The sequence below is a fragment of the Jaculus jaculus genome, chromosome 2 (assembly GCF_020740685.1).
Source record: "Jaculus jaculus isolate mJacJac1 chromosome 2, mJacJac1.mat.Y.cur, whole genome shotgun sequence".
Classification (NCBI taxonomy): Eukaryota; Metazoa; Chordata; class Mammalia; order Rodentia; family Dipodidae; genus Jaculus; species Jaculus jaculus.
The window spans coordinates 208119366-208144378 of record NC_059103.1 but is presented as its reverse complement, the minus strand read 5'-3'; the positions used below and the strand labels follow the sequence as shown (position 1 = coordinate 208144378).

The 25013-nt window shown below is 49.0% G+C and overlaps 1 protein-coding gene across 2 annotated transcripts in view; it reads right to left on the bottom strand.

Annotated features, from left to right (window-relative positions):
• Asap1 (ArfGAP with SH3 domain, ankyrin repeat and PH domain 1) overlaps positions 1 to 25013 on the bottom strand; it is a 334607-nt gene that overhangs the window by 231165 nt on the left and 78429 nt on the right. For both annotated transcript variants that reach the window (XM_045143888.1, XM_045143889.1), the window contains exon 3: positions 17255 to 17381. In XM_045143888.1, coding sequence (XP_044999823.1) covers positions 17255 to 17381 — 127 coding nt within the window. The remainder of the gene's footprint in view (positions 1 to 17254; positions 17382 to 25013) is intronic.

The window sequence follows — 25013 nt, the reverse complement described above, 5'->3', positions numbered from 1 at the left end:
CGGCACACGCACGGACTCTAGAACAAGGTGAGGGCTGAAGACGGCACACGCACGGTCTCTAGAACAAGGTGAGGGCTGAAGACGGCACACGCACGGTCTCTAGAACAACATGAGGGCTGAAGACGGCACACGCACGGTCTCTAGAACAAGGTGAGGGCTGAAGACGGCACACGCACGGTCTCTAGAACAAGGTGAGGGCTGAAGACGGCACACGCACGGTCTCTAGAACAAGGTGAGGGCTGAAGACGGCACACGCACGGTCTCTAGAACAACATGAGGGCTGAAGACGGCACACGCACGGTCTCTAGAACAAGGTGAGGGCTGAAGACGGCACACGCACGGTCTCTAGAACAAGGTGAGCGCTGAAGACGGCACACGCACGGTCTCTAGAACAAGGTGAGGGCTGAAGACGGCACACGCACGGTCTCTAGAACAAGGTGAGCGCTGAAGACGGCACACGCACGGTCTCTAGAACAAGGTGAGGGCTGAAGACGGCACACGCACGGTCTCTAGAACAAGGTGAGGGCTGAAGACGGCACACGCACGGTCTCTAGAACAAGGTGAGGGCTGAAGACGGCACACGCACGGTCTCTAGAACAAGGTGAGGGCTGAAGACGGCACACGCACGGTCTCTAGAACAAGGTGAGGGCTGAAGACGGCACACTCACGGTCTCTAGAACAAGGTGAGGGCTGAAGACGGCACACGCACGGTCTCTAGAACAAGGTGAGGGCTGAAGACGGCACACGCACGGTCTCTAGAACAAGGTGAGGGCTGAAGACGGCACACGCACGGTCTCTAGAACAAGGTGAGCGCTGAAGACGGCACACACACGGTCTCTAGAACAAGGTGAGGGCTGAAGACGGCACACTCACGGTCTCTAGAACAAGGTGAGGGCTGAAGACGGCACACGCACGGTCTCTAGAACAAGGTGAGCGCTGAAGACGGCACACACACGGTCTCTAGAACAAGGTGAGGGCTGAAGACGGCACACTCACGGTCTCTAGAACAAGGTGAGGGCTGAAGACGGCACACGCACGGTCTCTAGAACAAGGTGAGGGCTGAAGACGGCACACACACGGTCTCTAGAACAAGGTGAGGGCTGAAGACGGCACACGCACGGTCTCTAGAACAAGGTGAGGGCTGAAGACGGCACACGCACGGTCTCTAGAACAACGTGAGAGCTGAAGACGGCACACGCACGGTCTCTAGAATAATGTGAGGGCTGAAGACAGCACACGCACGGTCTCTAGAACAAGGTGAGGGCTGAAGACGGCACACACGGTCTCTAGAACAAGGTGAGGGCTGAAGACGGCACACGCACGGTCTCTAGAACAAGGTGAGGGCTGAAGACGGCACACGCACGGTCTCTAGAACAAGGTGAGCGCTGAAGACGGCACACACACGGTCTCTAGAACAAGGTGAGGGCTGAAGACGGCACACGCACGGTCTCTAGAACAAGGTGAGCGCTGAAGACGGCACACGCACGGTCTCTAGAACAAGGTGAGCGCTGAAGACGGCACACGCACGGTCTCTAGAACAAGGTGAGGGCTGAAGACGGCACACGCACGGTCTCTAGAACAACGTGAGGACTGAAGACGGCACACGCACGGTCTCTAGAACAAGGTGAGAGCTGAAGACGGCACACGCACGGTCTCTAGAACAAGGTGAGGGCTGAAGACGGCACACGCACGGTCTCTAGAACAACGTGAGGACTGAAGACGGCACACGCACGGTCTCTAGAACAACGTGAGGGCTGAAGACGGCACACGCACGGTCTCTAGAACAAGGTGAGAGCTGAAGACGGCACACGCACGGTCTCTAGAACAAGGTGAGGGCTGAAGACGGCACACGCACGGTCTCTAGAACAAGGTGAGGACTGAAGACGGCACACGCACGGTCTCTAGAACAAGGTGAGGGCTGAAGACGGCACACGCACGGTCTCTAGAACAAGGTGAGGGCTGAAGACGGCACACGCACGGTCTCTAGAACAAGGTGAGGGCTGAAGACGGCACACGCACGGTCTCTAGAACAAGGTGAGGGCTGAAGACGGCACACGCACGGTCTCTAGAACAAGGTGAGGGCTGAAGACGGCACACGCACGGTCTCTAGAACAAGGTGAGGGCTGAAGACGGCACACGCACGGTCTCTAGAACAAGGTGAGCGCTGAAGACGGCACACGCACGGTCTCTAGAACAAGGTGAGGGCTGAAGACGGCACACGCACGGTCTCTAGAACAAGGTGAGGGCTGAAGACGGCACACGCACGGTCTCTAGAACAAGGTGAGGGCTGAAGACGGCACACGCACGGTCTCTAGAACAAGGTGAGGGCTGAAGACGGCACACGCACGGTCTCTAGAACAACATGAGGGCTGAAGACGGCACACGCACGGTCTCTAGAACAAGGTGAGGGCTGAAGACGGCACACGCACGGTCTCTAGAACAAGGTGAGCGCTGAAGACGGCACACGCACGGTCTCTAGAACAAGGTGAGGGCTGAAGACGGCACACGCACGGTCTCTAGAACAAGGTGAGCGCTGAAGACGGCACACGCACGGTCTCTAGAACAAGGTGAGGGCTGAAGACGGCACACGCACGGTCTCTAGAACAAGGTGAGGGCTGAAGACGGCACACGCACGGTCTCTAGAACAAGGTGAGGGCTGAAGACGGCACACGCACGGTCTCTAGAACAAGGTGAGGGCTGAAGACGGCACACGCACGGTCTCTAGAACAAGGTGAGGGCTGAAGACGGCACACTCACGGTCTCTAGAACAAGGTGAGGGCTGAAGACGGCACACGCACGGTCTCTAGAACAAGGTGAGGGCTGAAGACGGCACACGCACGGTCTCTAGAACAAGGTGAGGGCTGAAGACGGCACACGCACGGTCTCTAGAACAAGGTGAGCGCTGAAGACGGCACACACACGGTCTCTAGAACAAGGTGAGGGCTGAAGACGGCACACTCACGGTCTCTAGAACAAGGTGAGGGCTGAAGACGGCACACGCACGGTCTCTAGAACAAGGTGAGCGCTGAAGACGGCACACACACGGTCTCTAGAACAAGGTGAGGGCTGAAGACGGCACACTCACGGTCTCTAGAACAAGGTGAGGGCTGAAGACGGCACACACACGGTCTCTAGAACAAGGTGAGGGCTGAAGACGGCACACGCACGGTCTCTAGAACAAGGTGAGGGCTGAAGACGGCACACGCACGGTCTCTAGACCAAGGTGAGGGCTGAAGACGGCACACACACGGTCTCTAGAACAAGGTGAGGGCTGAAGACGGCACACGCACGGTCTCTAGAACAAGGTGAGGGCTGAAGACAGCACACACACGGTCTCTAGAACAAGGTGAGGGCTGAAGACGGCACACGCACGGTCTCTAGAACAAGGTGAGGGCTGAAGACGGCACACGCACGGTCTCTAGAACAACGTGAGAGCTGAAGACGGCACACGCACGGTCTCTAGAACAAGGTGAGGGCTGAAGACGGCACACGCACGGTCTCTAGACCAAGGTGAGGGCTGAAGACGGCACACGCACGGTCTCTAGACCAAGGTGAGGGCTGAAGACGGCACACGCACGGTCTCTAGAACAAGGTGAGGGCTGAAGACGGCACACACACGGTCTCTAGAACAAGGTGAGGGCTGAAGACGGCACACGCACGGTCTCTAGAACAAGGTGAGCGCTGAAGACGGCACACGCACGGTCTCTAGAACAACGTGAGGGCTGAAGACGGCACACGCACGGTCTCTAGAACAAGGTGAGAGCTGAAGACGGCACACGCACGGTCTCTAGAACAAGGTGAGGGCTGAAGACGGCACACGCACGGTCTCTAGAACAAGGTGAGGGCTGAAGACAGCACGGTCTCTAGAACAAGGTGAGGGCTGAAGACGGCACACGCACGGTCTCTAGAACAAGGTGAGGGCTGAAGACGGCACACGCACGGTCTCTAGAACAAGGTGAGGGCTGAAGACGGCACACGCACGGTCTCTAGAACAAGGTGAGGGCTGAAGACGGCACACGCACGGTCTCTAGAACAAGGTGAGCGCTGAAGACGGCACACGCACGGTCTCTAGAACAAGGTGAGGGCTGAAGACGGCACACGCACGGTCTCTAGAACAAGGTGAGGACTGAAGACGGCACACGCACGGTCTCTAGAACAAGGTGAGGGCTGAAGACGGCACACGCACGGTCTCTAGAACAAGGTGAGGGCTGAAGACGGCACACGCACGGACTCTAGAACAAGGTGAGGGCTGAAGACGGCACACGCACGGTCTCTAGAACAAGGTGAGGGCTGAAGACGGCACACGCACGGTCTCTAGAACAACATGAGGGCTGAAGACGGCACACGCACGGTCTCTAGAACAAGGTGAGGGCTGAAGACGGCACACGCACGGTCTCTAGAACAAGGTGAGGGCTGAAGACGGCACACGCACGGTCTCTAGAACAAGGTGAGGGCTGAAGACAGCACGGTCTCTAGAACAAGGTGAGGGCTGAAGACGGCACACGCACGGTCTCTAGAACAACATGAGGGCTGAAGACGGCACACGCACGGTCTCTAGAACAAGGTGAGGGCTGAAGACGGCACACACACACACACACACACACACACACACACACACACGGTCTTTAGAACAGAGCTGGAAGTGACAAAGCGACAGCTCTCACTTTCTAACTCAGTGAAGCCACGAACATCAAAATGACGCAAATGAATACAGCTCAGTGTTCAGGGTGGCTATAGCATCACCTTCAGAAAATGTAATGATCATAGGTTTGCTCCCACTGCCTTATACAATCAGAGGGCATACAGCCCAAGTGCAAAGGAGTAGATTTGGCAATATTTGGAAAACTTTACCATATTTGCTTTCAATAATTATAAATCAAGTTAAGTTTCACTATCATAACTCTTATGGTAAGTAATCGTAATTCATCTTTCTATAATTCTAATCAAGTTATCTGAACACCAACAGGGTTAAAGAGGACAGGGAGGAGTGCACACCTTTAATCCCAGTATTCAGGAGGCTGAGGTAGGAGATCAACATGAGTTCAAGGCCAGCCTAAGCTACAAAATAAGTTCCAGGTCAGCCTGGGCTAGAGTGAGACCTTACCTCAAAACAAAACAAACAAACAAAAAAAAGTGGAGGGGGGATTGTTACTGGCCATGGGATACATGTAATCTACTGACAGTAAAGACATGCATGACCTCCCACTGATGAGTGGATAATGAAGTGTGGCACATTTATACAATGGAGTTCACATATATACAATGGAGTTCTACTCAGTAGTAAAGGAAAACAAAGTTATGAAATTTGCAGGAAAATGGATGGATATGACAAGGGTTATACTAAGTGAGGTAACCCAGGCCCAGAAAGCTGAGCATCGCATGTTCTCTCTCATATGTGGATTCTAGCTATAGATGATTGGACTTCTGTGTGAGTAGGAAGAAAACTCAGTAGCAGCAAAGGCCAGTAAACTAGAAAAGAGATATAAGGGGAAGAGAAAGAATGGGAGGGAGTACTTAATAGGATGGTATTATGTATATGTAAGTAGAAGAATAGATAATGGGGGGTGAAAAGGCCCAAAGTGAGGTCAGGGAAGAAATTGCGTAAAGGAATGGTGGAGGGAGGGAGGGCTAATCAGAATCTAACAGGATATAAATAAATCATATAGAATCCTAATGTTTTGGACAATGGAACACTCAGGAGCCATAGATTGTTGCTAGAAAATTTTCAGTGCCAGGGATGGGAAACCTTCCAATGAGTTGTTGGCCAGGGAGGTCCCTGATGCCCTTGGTTTCCCACCAGCAATAGATGCTAAGATCCTATTGCTGAAGACTCCACATACTTGGGCTGACAGGCCACTGAGAAATCCTGCTGGAACTGAACTGATAACCTCCTCCATGTAAACCAGCTGACAGAAAGCTGGAAGAAGCCATTGTGCATGCAATTCAATGGGAGAAAGAGAAATCACCAGTGAAGATACTCAACAGTGGACACTCCAACTTTTATCTATGGCCAGCCAGGCCAAATGAGCCAATGGGTGCAATAGTGGCACATCTATCATGGTGGAAACCAATTGCCCTATAATTGGACTGGAGGCCCGCTCCATTGGAGGGAATACATGCCTTATACAGAAAACTTAAAACAGGGGTAGTCATGAGCCCTGGGGGGCGGGGAAACCGCCTGCTGTTGTCTGGCTAACTGTATATACTATGCTTATCAAACTGCCCAGTAAGCACTTCTGTTAACGTTCATACCCTTATATTAATGCTACTATCACTTTTGATAAAGAATCTTCTCTTTTCAGATGGCAGTGACCTTGGGACAACTCAGAAGGTATCATGGTGCTGGAAAGAAGTGACCACAGTGCTCAGTACTGCAATATCTTTATCACACCTTCCAAGGCTCAGGGTCTAATGTGGAAGAAGTGGCAGAAAGAATGTAAGAGCCAAAGGAAGGGTAGGACTCCTTACAATGTGCTTCTCCAGACACAAAACAGCCTGGATATCCATGGTTTCACAGTGCCTGACACTACTACACAAGACCATCATAAGAGGAGGAAAAAGATCATGACATCAAAAAGAAAAGACAGACTGATTGAGATGGAGAGAGGCTATGATGGACAATGGAGTTTCAAAGGGGAAAGTTGGGGGAGGGAGGGTATCACCATGGGATGTTTTTTTATAATTATGGAAGTTGTTAATATCTTGACTAAGAACACCACTGTAGTTCTTTAATCTGTCACCAACAAACTGTCCTAAAATCTGAGGGAAAAGCCCTACTTCCATGAGCATGGTATTTTTTTTTTTTTACTCAGTCAGGAAGGTCTTAATTTATTTATTATTTTTTACGAGTTTAACCAAAATAGCTCATGTTTCAGCAGAAGCTCTTTTCTGTCTGCTCTACGCATATGAGCAGCACATACACGGCATTTCTCTGAGGCTCTCTGAGGTAGAAAGGGCATGAACTGGACTGACTCCTCTAAGCTGAGTTCAGCATCTATAAGGAGAGAAACAACACTCCCGCACTACCCAGTAGGGTTAAGTGAAGCGACAGATGTCAGTGGAGCAACACAGAGCCCCGTAGAGCAGACACCGACCTGTGGCATACAGATTCTGTTCAAATTCAAATCCGTTCAAACTCTTAACACAAGTGCAGAAGCCTCAGCACGGCGACAGCGCTGACTGCGGGAGGGGCGTTCACTTGCTCTGCCGGCGAGTCAGGCAGCAGCGGCAGCAGCAAGTGCTTATTTTCATTTGCGCTTTGTGGAAACAAGGAGGAACTAATTTTATGTAAACACTATTAATGTTAGTAAACATAACAAGGAAATGGGATTCATAAAAAAAGAAATGATTAATGAAGCATAAAGGAAGGCTCCCCACATCTCAAAACAATAAAGGGCTCAATAAAAGATTCTTTGGGCAGCCAAGAAGCCATTCCATGGAAGGAAAGCTGTGAGCCCTCAGGAGACCGTTTCACAGTCTGTTATTGCATACTGGGAGAAAGCCAATCCAACCAGAAATTTTCCCAAAAAGAACCGAGTTGCCCTGCCTTGTCTTTCATCTACCCTGAGTACCCACAGAAAGATTACTGGGGGAACATCATGCCATCACTCTGGATTTAAGGCCAATAAGGTGTCTGTTCTTGTCCACACACTGTGCACTATTTGTCCTTCCTGACCACATCTGCACTGCTAAAACTAGACAGCACCAGGCTCCGACCACAGCGCTTCACAGTATCCCAAGTGTGGAATACAGAGAAAAAGAGGCAAGGGTAGGTAAGGCGGGTGGAGAAAGCGAAGACACGACGGCCATCCAAGGGCCACAGGTTAAACTGCCTTACGTTACCTATCGGCTCTCCCAACATTAGGTCCTCTTATCTCCCGCCATTCAGTGACAATAAAAACATGAGGCCAGGAAACCCAGATCCCAACTCTACTGTGTCACCTGGGCAGAGAGTATGTCTCCCCAGGCCCCCATGCTTCTCTGAGGACCATTATGAAGGGGAGGAAGGGAAGGCTTAACTCCACACATCATGGTGTCCCATCATTCTGCCCAAAGCTGAAAGAATCAGTGATTTCCTGACCCAAGCCAATCCTTCCTACCAGCTATGCCTGTCCCCCAGTAGGGCACAGACATGTCTATTGGCATGGGAAACTGGAACGGAAGGTTATGTAAGGAAAGGCTACCAAAAGCTGCCACTGCCCCACCTAAAAAAAATACTTTCAATTTTCTACCATTCTTCCCCTCATGTTACATAAAATGCTCAATTAGTCTTTACAATAAATCCCTATTTTCCTTAACTGGCTTTTTTTTTGCAGGGGGAGGGGCGGGAGTAGATAACTATAACTTACACAAAAATGCCAAACAAACAAACCTGTGTTTTCTGGACCTCAGCATTCTCATCCAGGAGAACCAAATGAGCTCAAAGACCTTTCCCAGCTGCTGACCGTGTGTCATAATAACGTAATTACCATCACACTCATTAAAGCCCGTGTGGACTGGGTGTTACATTCGGCCAGCCCTAGGCCTTGGGCGTAGATGTGACAGAAATACAAGGTACCCATATCGTGTTAACAACAGTCGGAAAGAGCCTATATGTTCCTCCACCCAAGGCACATCTGGCAGGGGAAGGGATGGCCTCGATTAACTTAGCCAACTCTTTGCTTTCTGCAATAGCTGACACCAAAATGCAATTGTATTGGGTATTACCTCCCTGGAACATGAGGTTCTGATTGTTTTTCTAGCTTCTGGGTGGCTAAACTGGGTACTGTTTTATCAAAGGGATGCATACTCCAGCTCTTTGGGAAAAATTATACCACAGCCTCAGAATTAAAATTCAATTCTTACATAACTGACCACAGAAAGCACAGAGCAGCTCAGATAGTACTCTGACCTGGGAAGAGTCCACTGTGAATCCACGCCTTCGGTTAAGGCAAGTTAAGACTCAGCTCTCAAACTGACCTATCTCCTGTCCCCAGGTATAATTAAAATGCATTTTACTAACACTGAAAAGTCTGAAGCTCAGAGGGCTGAAACAGAAAGAGATTCCTTGCACTTTAAGGCTCCTGCTCTAACCAAAGTAGAATTTCTTGTGGCCTCAGAGCTTCAAACTGTAATCAGTAAAGTATATTACCCGGCTGCCATGCTCCACTCCAGGCGAGACCAAGGCACACAGGCTTCCATGCCAACGGGCAAGATCAGGTACCTGCACTCATTATGTAATAAACAGCTCATTATTTCACAGCCCCTGCAAAATCAAAAAAACATTGTGGCTGGGATTTGATGCACCAATGAAGGGGACCCAGCAGGGGATATGTGGAAGCGAACAAAGAATTAGCAGTGACTGGAGAAAGTGAGGACCATCCGGTTAGCCTGAGTCTGAAGGCAAGACTGGGCACTGGTTCCCTTACTTAAGGGCTGAATGTCTGGTTACAATGAGTTGGTAGATCAAATTGGCTGTGACAAGGACCCAAAATGGTCAAAGTGTTTTAGTACTGCTCCGATCTCATCTGTGCTTCCACTGTCCAGGTCCTAAAAAGGTGTCTGACTTCCTCATCTCCTATCTTTCCAAAATACCTCTACAAAGTCTTCTCTTCTCAGTGGCACATTCAATGGTCTAACAAAAGCACAAGCAGCAGCAGCAGTAATGAGTATAATAGCCACCGGCATTCACATAGCAATCCCCACGCTAGGCAGTACTGTCAGCATTTCACATACCCTGCTTCACTAAGAGTACCCTTCCCACGAGCAAGCGAAGATACAGTAAGCTGCAGTAATGTGCTCCACACACCCTGGAAACAAGAGGGCTGCAGATCACCTAGATGAAGGAACGTCATCCTTTTCCACCCACATGTTTCCACTGGTCCACCGGGTAAACGCCTATCTACCTACTCCTCATCAAAGGCATCTGGCCTCTCACTGGCCTCCTGTCCCCTGGGAGGAGGGCTGACTAAGCAGACTCTTACATTCATAGGCCACCAGTACCAGGTCATGAAGTCTCTTCTGAGTGCTTCACAGGCACCATCTCCTTTAAGGAAGCAGAGGCTTCAACAAGACGACAAGATGAATCTCCTGCCCCATCACTTACTCATGTTTAAATAATACATATGAATAAGGCTGTGCCCAAATAATCCTCAATGACTAGGTTACATAAGTGGAAACCACCACCCTAAACTCCATGGGTCCATACACAAGGAACTTAAGACCAACAGTGTCTGAACATCCAATATGACTACACGACTGGGTTCTGATGAAAGCCTCTTAGCCCAGGATCAAGATAGCTACCACAGCCTCAATACAGCCCGTCCTGGGAGACCAGCATTATTATACTAGGAGGCAGGGCTCCCAAGGTAAGTTTTCTAATTTCAGCCTTACTCCATTCATCCTCCCTACAAGCAAGTTCCAAGGAGTAGTATTGGAGTAGACTCCCCCATGACACTCAGACATCAGTTCACAAAGAACCCCACATTAGGAGTCAGTGACCCTAACTTCAAATTCCTGCCTAAACTCCTTCATACCTTAAGGTCCACATCGCCATATCTGAAATCAACAGGGCTAAAAAAAAATCTGTGCAGACCCTCCATCACCCATCATCTTTGTCCCACGGGAACACAAAGCTTGAAGGCTCTTCAGTAACTCGAGTGAGATTCGCTTCCCCACTCTCAGGCATCTATAGTCTGCAATCCTCTTCTGTGATCAGCAGTCAATGATTAGCTCTGAGCTCCTGGCCTGATCAGTTACAGTCCAAATCAAACACATATGCGTGAGTTACGCAGAACCACATTATTCAAAGCGTCTACTAATTTTTCTGTAATACTGTAAGTGGTTATTAGACACCTCCGCAACCCCCCACTGGTTTTCACAAGCCTTTTTGAGATCAGGCTCCCTGGCTGATAGGCTCAGACCAGATTCCTTTAAGTCAACAATTCAGTGATTTTCTGAGTAAGTAACACCAGCAAAAAGGCAGGCTATGGACGGCCAGGCAGCTCGCAGGCAGGAAAGCCGGGAGGCTGCTCCAGCTCCAACGTGGAGGATGCCTCCGCCATGTCTGTGGGAGGCTCCCAGGCAAAGGCTGCTCGGCGGTCCCAGAGCATGTAAGCCAGGGTGCAGCCGGAAGCCTGTGGCCATCTTCACTTCTGCCCAGCCCGGGGAGGGGGGGAAGAAATTTAAAGTAGCCTTAAAAAAAGCAAAGCTCTTTTCTTCCCTCTTCCAAACTTTATTTAAAAAAAAAAAAAGAGAAAATTAAAAGGGTGGTTAAATATCCTGCATTCAGAGACCACCTCTACCAGTTACATACTACGTGATCTTGAGCAAGTCATTTAACCCCTGAGCTTTCGTTCATATATGTAGAATGAGCCGGGTGTGGTGGAGCGTGCCTTTCATCTGAGCACTTGGGAGGCACAGGTAGGAGGATCATCGAGAGTTCAAGGCCACCCTGAGATTCCATAGTGATTCCGGGTCAGCCTGAGCTAGAGATCCTCCCTCAAAACAAAACAAAACAAAAAAAATTATTACATGAAAGATGAAATGTTTTTAAACTCCTAAGATGTATAGAAAGGGCAAATGGCACACTGAGATACCAGAATGCCAGGCTCCAGTGAATAGGGGACACTTCCTCCCTATTGATTCTATAGGCAAATCCAATCTTCACTTACCCTAAGTATCCTCAGACTGGGCCAGGGGTTTGGGCCTCTTTAAGACTAGAATTCTCCATCACACAGTAGCACCACAGTAAGTACTGTTGTCTTCAGTTGGTTTATCATCAAGAGGTGAAGGATAAACCCAGTTTCCTCCACCTCAGGCAAAGGGGTCCCACCTTCATTTTACCTTCCCTGGGCAGGGCCTTTTCCCCTGTGAGACAAGATGCCCCTGAATTATTTATTGTAGTCCTGGGCCCAGAATTCCTAACTGTGAGTCAAATAGCAACCTGGGAACTGTACTTCATTTATCAGATTGATGCTCTCTGGTCAGAATGGAAGACCACACCGTCAAGAATGCAGGCAACAATTAAACTTACACAAAATGAAGGGACATAAGCACATCAGATCTTAAGTCTGAGTGAGGATGGAGGGCACAAGGACACCACGTCTGGCTGGTCTGAGTGAGGATGCTACAGAAACTTAACACACCTGTTTCAAGAGACCAGAATTAGAAGGTAACAATGAAAGTGAAGCTATCTATGAATTCACTGAAATGTCTTTGTAAACATTTAGAACATCATGTATGCCTGTTGAAAGGATTTCCTCACTCCACTCATTTAGTAGTCAACTCTTAAGAGACAAGTTGTCTCTTTGGATCCCACTCACTGCTCTCTGAAAAACAGAGATAACAGCTCCTTCTGACAGAGAGCTCTACACACAGGACTGAATGTAGGGAACGTATGCAGCTCTCTGCGGAGGACTGCACGGTGTCATGTACTTACTCCATTTTCCCACAATTGGCCGTGCATATGGCAGCAGCTAAGGCAGGGGGCAGGACCACAGCGAAATAGATGCTGGCCCAGCAAGCAGCCAAGCAGATGCCTAGTGCTTTGCTCACAGTGTTCCTCAATGCCTGCACGTTCCTTTGCAAGAAAATCCTAGCCGTGTACTCATACATTCTGCACGGTCACGAGGGAAGTAGCTTACATCGCTGTGCTCCAGCTGCCGAATAAGGAAGACGCTGGATTTCTGCGTGAAAAACACTCACAAACCAGGATAAAACCAACTGACCCATTCCTGCCTCTCGAAAGCGTCCACCCAGGGTCTGACAAACCATGTGTGCCCCTTTAGCCCCCAAAGACAAAGCCCAGAGGTTAGCGCTTGGGTTGATTTCTTAAAGCGCACATCATAAAGGGACAAGTACAAGCAACAGCATCAAGGCAGTATGATCTACAACGTGCCGCGGAGACACAGCCGCAAGGGGCAGCATGGGGGCATTTTTAAGTTAAGCTCTGCATATGTTCAGCAGTAATCTAAATCACAGGAAAGAGAACAAATAAGCAAGAAGTTCTTATTGACCAGAATTTGGGAAAGATTGTTTAGAATACTTTTATTTTATTTTTATTTATGTATTTGATAGAGTGCAAGAGGTGGGGTGGGGGGAGCAGAGAGAATGGTGAGCCAGGGCCTCCAGCTACTGCAAACAAACTCCAGATGCGTGCACCACCTTGCACTGGGGAATCAAACCTGGGTCCTTTGGCTCTGCAGGTAAGTGCCTGAACCACCAAGCCACCTCTAGTCTCAAAAATTTTTTATTATTATTTTATTTATTTATTTTTGTGTGTGTATGTCGGGGGGGGGAAGAAGAGAGTGAAGGATGGAGGGAGGGAGGGAGAATGGGCATGCCAGGGCTTCTAGCCACTGCAAACGAACTCCAGATACATGTGCCACCAATCTTGTGCATCTGGCTTACATGGGTACTGGGGAAGTGAACCTGTGTCCTTAAGACTTTGCAGGCAAGTGCCTTAACCACTAAGCCAGCTCTCCAGCCAAGTGTTTTGTTGATTTTTTTTTTTTTTATAAATGCCAAGCTACTCAAGTTAATCCCTATTCCAGTTTCAGCATCAACAAAAAAGTTCTATTTACTCCAAATAATATCCACAAAATAATATAAGCTACATTACTGTACTTTGAAAACGTATGTCAACAATATTTTATAGTCATTGTATTTTGGGGGCAGAAAACTTCAGACCTCTTGTCTTTGTGTGTTTATGTGTATGTTAGGTATGCATGTGCCACAGAACGTGTGTAGGGGACAGAGGACAACCTCTGAGTGTCCGTCCTCCTCACATTCCACCTCAATGAAGACAGGGTCTCTCTTGTGGTTTATGCCACTCACCTCCACTGCCACAGGCACACTGGGAGTGTGGATCCACGTGACAGGCTGTACATGGGTGCTGGGACCCTTCAAACTCTTGTCAACAGACTCCTGCAGCACATGCTGGAACCACTGAGCCATCTCCCCAGCCCCTTGTTTTAGTGACACAGGATCTTCCAAGGTGTCCTAGGCTGCCCTGGAATTTGTAATCTTCCTGTACAGTCCGTCTCTAGAGTGCTGAGATCACAGTGTACGCCACCATGCCTGAAGCAGCCCACCCCACAACACACAAAATGGTTTTGAGACAGGGTCTCCCTCTGTAGCCATAGGTGGCCAGAACTCACTCTGTAGACCAAGTTAACCACACACTTGTGGGCATCTTCCCGCCTCTGTCTCCCCAGTGCTGGGATTATAAGTATGCACCATCACGCTCAACCCATATTTTTAGTACATAGTAATCTACTTAAGATGTTTGTAACAATGTACCCTATATGTATGCTTGGAATAAAAAATAAAAATTCACGCTGGAGACATAGCTTAGTGGTTAAGGCACTTGCCTGTGAAGCCTAAGGACCCAAGTTCAATTCCCCAGTACTCACATAAGTCAGCTCACATAAGGTGATGTATGCATCCAGAGTTTGTTTGCAGTGGTTACAGTTCCTAGCACCCATTCTCTCTGCCTCTTCCTCTATCTCCTCTCTCAAATAAATTAAGTAAAAAAAAAATTTTTTTTAATTCAACAATGGGCAAGGCATGGTGGGGCACATGCCTTTAATCCCAGCACTCTGGAGGCAGAGGTTGGAGGATTGCTGTGAATGCAAAGCCACCCTAAGACTATATAGTGAACTCCAGGTCAGCCTGGGATAGAGTGAAACCCTACCTCAAAAAGTAAAAAAAAATTTTTAAAAGCCAGGCATGGTGGTGCATGCCTTTAATCCCAGCACTTGGGAGGCAGAGGTAGGGGGATCGCTGTGAGTTCAAGGCCACCCTGAATCCTGAGACTACATAGTGAATTCCAGGTCAGCCTGAGCTAGAATGAGACCCTACTTCGAAAAAAAAAACAAAAAACAAAAAAAAAAACCCCACATAAAAAAAAAAAAAAAAAAAAAGATTCAATGATGATGATCCAGTGGTAAGAAAATTAACATGTACTTTACATTTATGTAAAAAATAATCACCCCAAAAGTCCAACTTCATGAAATGCGACTCAAGAGCTGAAAAAAGCAAGCTAGGGAGAATAATTTTCTGAAGCAATACTGTACTCATATCCAGAAAAGAAATCAAAATTATTATGGCTTCACAAATGAAACATTTACTGCTGTATTTAAGAAAATATGAGAGCCGGTCATGTTGGCGCACATCTTTAACCCCAGCACTAGGGAGGTAGAGGTAGGGGGTTCACTGTGAGTTCGAGGCCACCTTGAGACTACATTGTGAATTCCAGGTCAGCCTGAGCTAGAGTGAGACTCTACCTGGGGAAGGGGGGGAGAAAATATGAGACTATCAATGTACTCAGAACACATCACTTTTGATGTTCTAAACAAATTCCAAATGTTTCTCAAATTCATGGGTCTATTTGCCACCTAACCTTGCAAGATGGCATTACACACACACTCCAAAACAAACAAAAACTACCTGTGACATTTAAATTTAGTTACCTTAGACTAAGATCCAACCAGCTATTTATATGAAAGTAACTTTAACCTAAGATACTATTCAATATTCATAGAGCCCACAAACAGCACCAAATGCAACCCTTATCATCTGCTGAACAGAACACAGTACCACTATCTGAACATGCAGAAAATTAAAGTGAAAGCTCTAGTAGCAGGCACCGAGGAACTTGTCTTGAAGTAAAGTAACTCCTCAGTCTAGTCAATGTTGCATCCTTTACAGTCTTAGGCAATTAGTACCCAAAAAGGATGCAAAATACTCCTGTATCAGCAGGCTCCAACTTAATACAATTGTGTGGAGAGATTCATCATAAGGTGGAACACCTGGCTGGCCACTGTGTTTAGTTACAGATACTAAACCGCTGGTATAGTGCAACCGAGAGACAGCTCACAAATTTAAAAAAAAAAAAAATCCATTTACCTCTGGGCTTTTAACCAAAACCAGTTAGGCAGTACTTCTCCATTCCCTTCAACAGCACTCAACAATGACTCTAGGTAGAACTCTAGAAAACAATCCCCAACTGGAATAAGACATCCAGATACATCACAGCACCTGGCAAGTGGTATGATGTGACCCAGCATAAACACAAGTCTCTTCCTTCCCCAAATTTAGGTTCCTTGTGCTTCCAAATATAGTTCTTCATATATCAATTACAGCACAACTGTCACTGTCTGTATCAAGGACGTTATCTATAGGAACTCATTCCCAATATTACAGAGGGCTAGCCAAGTGGCCTTAAACCAGAAAGAACTCAGCAAACCTCAAACAGTCCCTCCAGGGAAAACCACCTCCCTTCCACCTAATGCCGTCCTTGTCAAGTGGGATAGCTCTGGCTTGCTTATAGAGGAATGATGCTTTGTGGCACTTAGAAATAAATGTGCTGAGTTCCACGGCAAATGTTTTATTTTCCCTGAGGTTCCCAGGGCTTCTGAAGATTCCGGGGCCTGCAGGGTCCTCCTTAATGTCCGTTTACCACTCATCAAAATTTTTAGAGGAAACCTCTTTGCCCTAGACCCTCCTCCCAGAACATCCCCAAGGCTTTGCAGAAGGGTCCAGAAAAGGGCTGTTCTTTCTGCAGACTCCGGTCTCTCCTCCCAGTCCCACCCGCTCCACAGGCTGCATGGGCTTCACATCTCTCTCCACAGCCTACAGCGTCCTGCGGATTCAGCGCAGCAGCCCTGAGCCTTAGCAAACTGGGGAGAGGAGCTGGGTGTGGACCTGTTTGCACAACAGATCTCCTTCCATCTGGGCTTCCCCGCACTTCAGGAACCCAAGACTAGCAGCGAAGGAGTTCTGGGGTGGAGACAGTCCCAGCGGGAGCTCGCTCTTAGTCCTTTGGGATTTTTCCACTGGCCCTTATCTCTGCGGCTAAGCCGGGCTGCGCAGAAGTGCATTGACCGCCCATCTCCAAGTCCCTCGCTGATGACCTTGGCTGCGCAGCTTCGCCTTGCTGCCCTCGGTGGCCAGATGCCATGTACTTCGCGGGTTAGCAAAGGGTCACAATGATGCGTAAACGCCAAGCAGACCGCCTGGCACTCAGACAGGATGCAAGATAGCTTAGAGGATGTCTCTCTTCTCCCTCGGGGTGTCCGGAGCTCACCGGGGCCTTTAAAGCCGCAGGACCCCAGAAAGCACAGCGAAGGGGGTAGGGGGGCTGCAAGTCTGAAGTCCCCTTTCCCCCCGAGGGGGTGTGGCTCCCCCTCCCGGTCCCCAGCATCCTCCTCTCCCCCCGCCCCAGCTCCGAAAGCTAGACCAGCCGAGGTCGAGGCGGCGGCTGCGCCCTTACCTCCTCCAGCAGCGTGACGGTGTTCCTGCAGTTGTGCAGCCGCGTGGTGAAGCTGGACGTGGTGGGCGAGTTGTAGTCCTCGGTGGTCTCGGCGATGAACTCGGACACGGAGATCTGGTCCGGCATCCTGCCGCGGGGGGTGGGGGGGGTGGACGGGAGACACAAGCGAGGGCGAGCGGTGAGTCACGGCCGGCGCAGGCTCCCGGGGCCGCGGGCCGCCCGGAGGCTCATGAACGCCCCGCGCGCAGCCCGCACCCGCCCCGGCCTGGCGCAGAGGGAAGGCGGGGAGGGCGGCGCTCGGCGCGGCGTCCCTCAAACTCCGAGCGGCGCGCGAGCCGGGGCGCTGCGGGGGAGCCGCCTCTCCGAGCTCATGCCGCCGCGGGAGGGCTCGCGGCCGAGGACGGCGGGGTCGAGCGGCTCCGCGGGCGTCCTGACAGCAGCGCGCGGCGAGGCGCGGCGCGGCGCGGCAGACGGAGCGCTCACTGCCGCGGCGGCCGGGAGCGAGGGCGGGCGGGCGGGCGGGCGGTGCTCCCGCGCCGGTCACGGGGACAAACAAGGAAGTGCTCTGCGCACGCGCCGAGACCCGGCCCCGCCCCGGCCCCGCCCCCCGCGCGCTGCGCCCCGCCCCCCGGCGCGGCCCGCCTCTCCCCACCCAGCCACGCACGCACGAGGGGCTCGCGCGCTCGGCTGGAGCTCCGGGACCGCCCCCGCTGCGGCAGCTTCCCCGAGCTCGTTACGCGAGCATTTTGCAAGAGAGGGCACCAAAAAAAAAAAAAAAAAAAAGTTGCCGGCGCTCTTTCTTTTGGCCCCGCGTGGGTGCACGGAGCGAGGCTGGCAGGCAGCGAGGCCTCGGCCCCGGACAGGGGGAGCGCAGCGCATCTCAGGGCGGCCGGGGCCGGAGCTGGGGATTCTGCCCGCCGGCCCACCCGTTGCACTGGGAAAGCTAATGATGTGCGGGGTTGCTAACATGTTGAGCGGAGATAAATGGAAAGACTTTTGGTATACGTATGTATATACTTTTATCTTACATGCGCATTTTTTTTTTCTAAACCGAGAAAAAAGTCTTAAGGTCAAGGAGTGCAAAGGTATTTACCACGTGCAAACGGTGGTCAGGGCTAAACAAAAATTTCAGACTGAAAAGTACCACCAGCTCAACCACAGCACATGGCTGTTTTATAAGCTAGCTCATTCTACTGTTAGCCCAAAGAATCCATCTAATTTCTCAACCACTGATTGAGATGAAGTTGATGGGAGGAAAAAAAAAAAAAAAAGTGAGGCCCGAGGGAAGTGCCTCGGGATTGGCGCTGGTAATTGGAAACTACCTGAGCTCTGGTTTTATCAATGCAAATCTTCGTGTTTTCCTTTGGAAGGCTGATCCCGTGGCCTACCTGTGGACTGCCATTGGGTAAGGATAGGGATGCGTTCTAGGGCTTTTCTCCTGCCCAGAGCCCCAGGCAGGGATCCAGTCTTGCTTGGGGGCTGGCAAGGGAGAGGACGATTGCATGTCAAAAGGAAATGCATCACCTGATTAACTGGATACAAATATTTACCAAGCACAGGAAAGTCAGCAATGACAATGGCGCTCCCCCCACCATATCTTCTAGGAAATCAGACTATGAATCAGACTATGAATAGATAAAGTGGAGTAGATAGATACAAGTATCAAAATGACGGGGTTGTTACCATATAAAGAATGCTAGCACAGAAGGAGGAATGGATCACAAGATCATGCCCTATTGGCTCTTGGTCCTGGGCCATCAGTTGCCTCACATGAAGGGGGAAGATAAGGACTCCAAGAAAGTTGTTGTGCCTTAAGGTAAATGGGTGAGAACCAGCTTAGTGTACCAGAAAGCCACTCTTCAAAGTCTGAGGTGTTTATCTGCCTGAATTGACCAAGCTGGACCTGCAAGGTGCCTCCAGCCGGCTGCTAGCACTGTCTACCAAGGGCCGCTGCGACTCAGGTAGGAAAGTTTTTGGCGACTGAAGGAAGAACTTTCTAAGGGTATGCGCACAAATAAACACTTCCCGGTCCCTGACAGAGTGATGTGCACTCTTTAAAATGTGCCCTCAATAAACAGAGGCACCCTATAAGCAGGGGTACTTTCCTCCCGGGTAGTACATTAAAAGCTTGACTTGGGACACTGGAGGATGAAATTCCAAAGAAATGAGCAGGAGATAGGCAGCAAGAGACCCATACCTGGAGGGTCAGTCAGCTCTCTTGTGTGCTATGGTCTGGACAATGTGGTATTTGAAGTATATGATCCACCCAGCAGAATATCCTACCCCTTTTTCCATTGCACCTGGAAAGTTCTGTCACTAGAGCAGATACGACCTCTACTAGCTAGGACTAATTAAGCTCCCTGAGCCTCAGCAATCCCATGCTCCCCCACAGAGCACTAAGAACTTAACAGTGAGTACTTGGACTTCCCTCCACTGTCAAGCCTTTCCTTCCTCTAGACTGGAAATGAGTTTGGACTTGGATGTTTGCATGTACTGTGGTCTTCCCTCTCTTCCAAGCTATCATCTCCTACCTGTCACTTCCACTGAGTTGCCAGCTCTTTCCACCTGCCATATTTAGCATAAACAATAAATGTGAGCTGTTATTAAAGGGCTAGAGTTGGTGGATCAACGTGGCTAGTCCCAGAAGCCTTAGGTTCCAGAGGTTTCTCTCCTAACACTGATAGTCACCTTGGCCCTGGGTGCTATCACAACATAAAATGACCTATATAGAGCTCTCCAAGCTGGAACTGATTTGTGCCTACGCTCAGCTCTGCATATGCAAGGAATAAGGATTAGTATAGCAAGCTAAGCTAATAGCCATGGTAAACAGCCGGGGATTTCTTCCTTGACTGAATTCACCAGACAGCCCCAAACTGCTGCCATCAATTGCTGTTTCAGTGTCATTTGAAGATTATGTTATGTATCTGCTCCTCCCCCGCCTACTCTGGCCAAGAAAGGGTAAGTGAACAATGGGATATTGTGCTCTGGTAAATATATACCTCCTCGAACTGGTCTGCAATTAGAATTTCAAAGCTTCACACCTCAACCCACCATTTCTGGAGTTCATGTGCCATAATCCTTTTTAAATTTGAAGCAGTGCCTCAGTGCAAACCATCTGTACCTCCCATTTTTCTCAAATGCCCCCAAACACCATTCCTGGATATCTGAAGGCAGATAGAGTCTGATGCAGGTGAAACGTAAATGCCATACACACACACACACACACACACACACACACACACACACACACACATATATATACATACACATACATACATAGCCGAGCACTACCCAGAAATATACATCTTTTCCAAAGCCAGAAGAAACAAAAACAAGCACATATATTTGGGCTTGTGTGCACCCTGATTTGCATAAAGCAAGCATCACTTTGGGTGTAATCATAATCCTTCAATAGGTCTGCAAAGCACTGCTCACAGGGGCGAGACGGTGGTGCTGGTGGGGTGGCCTCTGTCTCCTGGGACAGAGGCAGCAGGCATGGTGGTGGCTCATTCTTCTGGACGGCAAGGGTACTGCTGACCTCACTGTCATCAGGGAATTGGCTCTGAGTCACATTTCCAATTGCAGTCCTCACTCTCCCATCTGCCCTGTAACCACAAGAGTGCACTTACAAGATGAATGAAAATGAACCAGGAATTGGGGGCTGGGGGACTCAAGAGCACCAAGAGTAGCCATTTGTGCTCCGAGCCACAGTGCTAGCCAGCCAGAGCAGCCATCGAAATGGCTTCATGACACAAGGGGCAGTAAGGAATAGGAGGAGAGAGAATGCTTCATGTTACCTGAACTTGGGTTTGTTTACTCCCCTTCGTCACTGGCCTTGTTTTCTCAGAGGCACAACTAGGGTAATGAGTGATAGCGTTTCAGATTGCTACGTGAGATGGAATGAGACATGGATAAAGGAGACACAAAGTGAGGAATCAACCAATGTGAATTCCTTTTGAACTCCTTAATGTGAAGCATGACTATAAATACATCTCTTTTCATTTCACAACTCATATCTAAATTAGTCAGCTGGAGGAAGGAAGAAAGAAGGGACAGGAAGGCTGTGCCATAATTCCCAGAGTCTGGGACCATGGTTTTGGAAATAATTGGTCTTCGGAGACATTGCTTGTTCTCAAATGGTTTGAGATTCTGGAAGTAAATAAATAGCATCTAGAGTCAAATAAGATGAATGCCAGTCAGGATCAGAAAGTGAACAGAGATTATAATAGCTACATGCTGATAAAACACAACTCTTACAAAGAAAAGAAGCCAAGCAAGCCTAGGGCTAGAACGAGGGTTATTTTGCAAGAGCAGGAGGGATGGGGCTGGTTCTCAAATGCGAAGACTTGGGCCCTCATCTCTACCCTGCAGCAGCTACCAGACTGTGTTAAAGTAATTCAATTCTCTTGAGTCTCGGTTTTCACATTTGTAAAGGAGGTGTGGAGCCAGACATGGTGGCGCATGCTTTAATCCCAGCAGTCAGGAGGCAGAGGTAGGAGGATTGCTGTGAGTTCGAGGCCACCCTGAGACTACACAGGAATTCCAGTTCAGCCTGAACTAGAGTGAGACCATACTCGGGGGGGGGGGGGGGGGGACAATGGTGCCTACCTATTTCTTTTATTATTATTATTTGAGAGAGTCAAGGAGAGACAGAGACACAGATAATGGATGCACCAGGGCCTCTAGCCACTGGAAAGGAACTCCAGATGTATGTGCATCTGGCTTACCTGGGTCCTGGGGAATCAAACTTGGGTCCTTTAGCTTTGTAGGCAAACACCTTAACCACTAAACCATCCCTCCAGCCCGTACCTACCTACTTTTTAGTTCTAAAGAATCAATGAGCTAAGGAAGATAAAATGCTTATTAGCAGGGTCTGAGACATCCTAAGTATATAATTCTGTTCAGATATTATGTGGACTTTTAAAGGTCTTACCCAGAGATAGAATTTTCTTGCTACAAGTGAACCATTTTGCTAAGTATGGAATTTTGAACACACATTCCCTTCATTAAAGCCCCGTGTCAACTTTGTATACGTGATTACCCCAGATTTACCAGAAAGAAACGTGAAGTTGGAGTACAGGATCCTACTTTTCCGAGCGCTGAGCTTGGGTTAAGCTCTGTGCTGGAGCTACGTATGCAACCGTCCACTTAACAGTCCTGAGGTGTGAGCACCCCAGCATAATGCAAGCTGGACTCCAATCCCACATCGCTGAGCCTGGAGAATCCTTGTCCCCTGCCAGTGAAATTGGTCCCTTTACCGGTGGCTGGTGAAGGGCTCGAAGTGTGTTAGACACAAGGTTCCCCAACTTGGGCAGCCAAGGAACGTTTCCTTATTTCACCTGCTGTCTTATGAGTTGTTTTCTACTGGCTTAAAGAAGCAGCACCAGAAAGAAAAGGCCTCCAGGGACAGCAGGGGTGTGTTAGACTCCATGTGTTGTTCCGTTTGGCTCATGTTACTATGCCCTACATGAGCTAAGGGCTGTTTTCTTCCTGTTCTTTGTACAAGTGCTTCCCAAGTGCACTCATACAATTTCATGTAATATTAAAAAAGCCTGTTCTAGTCCCAATTGTACTTAATTTAAATTACTTTGCTTAAAACCACTAGAGTGTTCTCAGTAAGAGGAGAACATGGCTTGTTTGGAGACACGAAAACCTCTCTCTTCTACCTCCTTGTGCCCTGTCTGTCCCATCTGATGGCAGTAGGAGGAAAAAAACCAAACCGAATGCTGAAAACCCAGAAGACTCGGAGCATGAGCATCACGTGAAAGAAAGGGGGGATGTGTTTCTGGTCGGTCCTGTAAAGGAAGGCGGTCAGCTAACGATGACGCACCTGGCACCGTGGAGTCACCGCAGACACAGTGCTGCTTCTCCTCCTGCCGCAACCATGCTCAGCACTTTACATGCAGGGGACAGGGACGCTTAGCATCCCTTGACCCATTATGGAGCCGGGACAGTGTAACGTCACTGTCCTGGCCCTCGGTGATTAGTCACAGTGTTCTACGGGCTCAACAGACACAACAAATGGGTCCACGGCCCCAGGATAACTTTTCTGTCTCAGTTCACCCACATCTATTTTTCTCCTTCAGGAACTATGAGCCCAATTCAAATCCAAGTTTGATTCTGGCTCTGTTCCTTCCAGATTAATCTTTGCATGGATGTCCTCATACTGGTTTTTCTCCCTCTGCTAAAAGCCATGGGGGGGGGGGGGGAGAATACCGGCATGGTTCCAGGAGACTTTAAATTCAGGTACACGTAGCAAACTGTAAATTTTCCCCCAGGGACAAGTAGCTTGGTGAATGTCAGGGTATGGCTGAGAACTGAAATTTTCCTGCTCAGTTTCCTACACTGCCATGTTCCAGATTGTCAATCCCTGAGGACACTCGGGGACTCAGTCCTCTCCATCCACGTCTCACATGCCCAAGGAAATATAGGAAGGACAGAAGGTTCCTGGAGCTGTAAGCTTGACATTTTACATGCACTGTCTCCTGAAATCTTCCCAGGGACCTGGTGAGCTTGGCGTCATTTCAACTGAGAACTGAGACTTGCCCAGCTTGTTCAAGGTCAACAGGTAATAGTAAGTGGAGCAGTGCTCATCACAGGCAGTCTGAGTCCAAAACCTGCAGGCTATTACTTCCCTACAGAAGGTCCTGCCCGGCCCAGGTCCCTGGGAGCCCCCCATAAATGCATTTTGGATTGTGCTGACTCCATTTTATGAGCTCCATCATTTCTAATATAAGTAAAACAACCTCCAGAGAAGAAACATGGTAGTGGTTTATAGGATTCCTAAAACCTGCAGTCTATACAAGTGAGGGATGTTAAATCTTACTTTATTTCTACAAAAGTAACATTCCCCTGGGGTGGGGGGGAGACCGAAAACAGGGAAAACTTATAGAATATCCAGCTGTCTCTTTTTCTTGGATGAACTGGTTTTGTTTTAAATTTAGCTGATCACACTTAATCATACCCATGTCTGCGCTATCTCAAAACTGAGAATATAAACTCTTTTATGGCCCTTTTCTATGGCACCATTTTTCAAATATTTATATTTCTCCAATCACTGTGTTAGCTCCTTGAGATTGTGGGGGACTAGAGGAGACGTCCATTCATTGTTACAGCCCAAGGGCCCCTAGATATTTAAGAGGTACTTACTAGAGGGATGGAAGGGTGAATGAGAATGAATGAATGAGCAAATGTGTCCAGGGGGAGGGGTGTGAGAAGCATGGAGATAGAACTTCAGAGAGGAATGGTGAGGGGTGTGAGAAGCATGGAGACAGGAGAACTCCAGAGAGGAGTGGTGGCTCTTGGTGTCACTGTCATGTGTAAACATGAGGACCCGGAGAAGCTGCCTTTGAATCTTTTCACTTTTCAGGCAAGACAACTGAGTCCCAAGTAGGCAGACTTGCCTGGCAAATGTGAGAGAGTCAGGGCCAGGGGTCCTGTCTCATAAGGGTTTTCCACTTCTACACCAAGGGTAAAAGTAAAGACCCCATCGTTAGAAACTCCATCGGTGACAGGGAATGTTGATTTTCACCACTATATTAAGAAATGCCTATAAACTTGGATCTGCTATTTCTTTTATTTTTTGTCCATATTTATTTATTTATTTGTTCGAAAGTGACAGACAGAGAGAGAAAGAGGCAGATAGAGAGAGGAGAATGGGCACAGCAGGGCTTCCAGCCACTGCAAACGAACTCCAGACGTGTACACCCCCTTGTGCATCTGACTAACGTGGCTCTTGGGGAATTGGGCCTTGAACCAG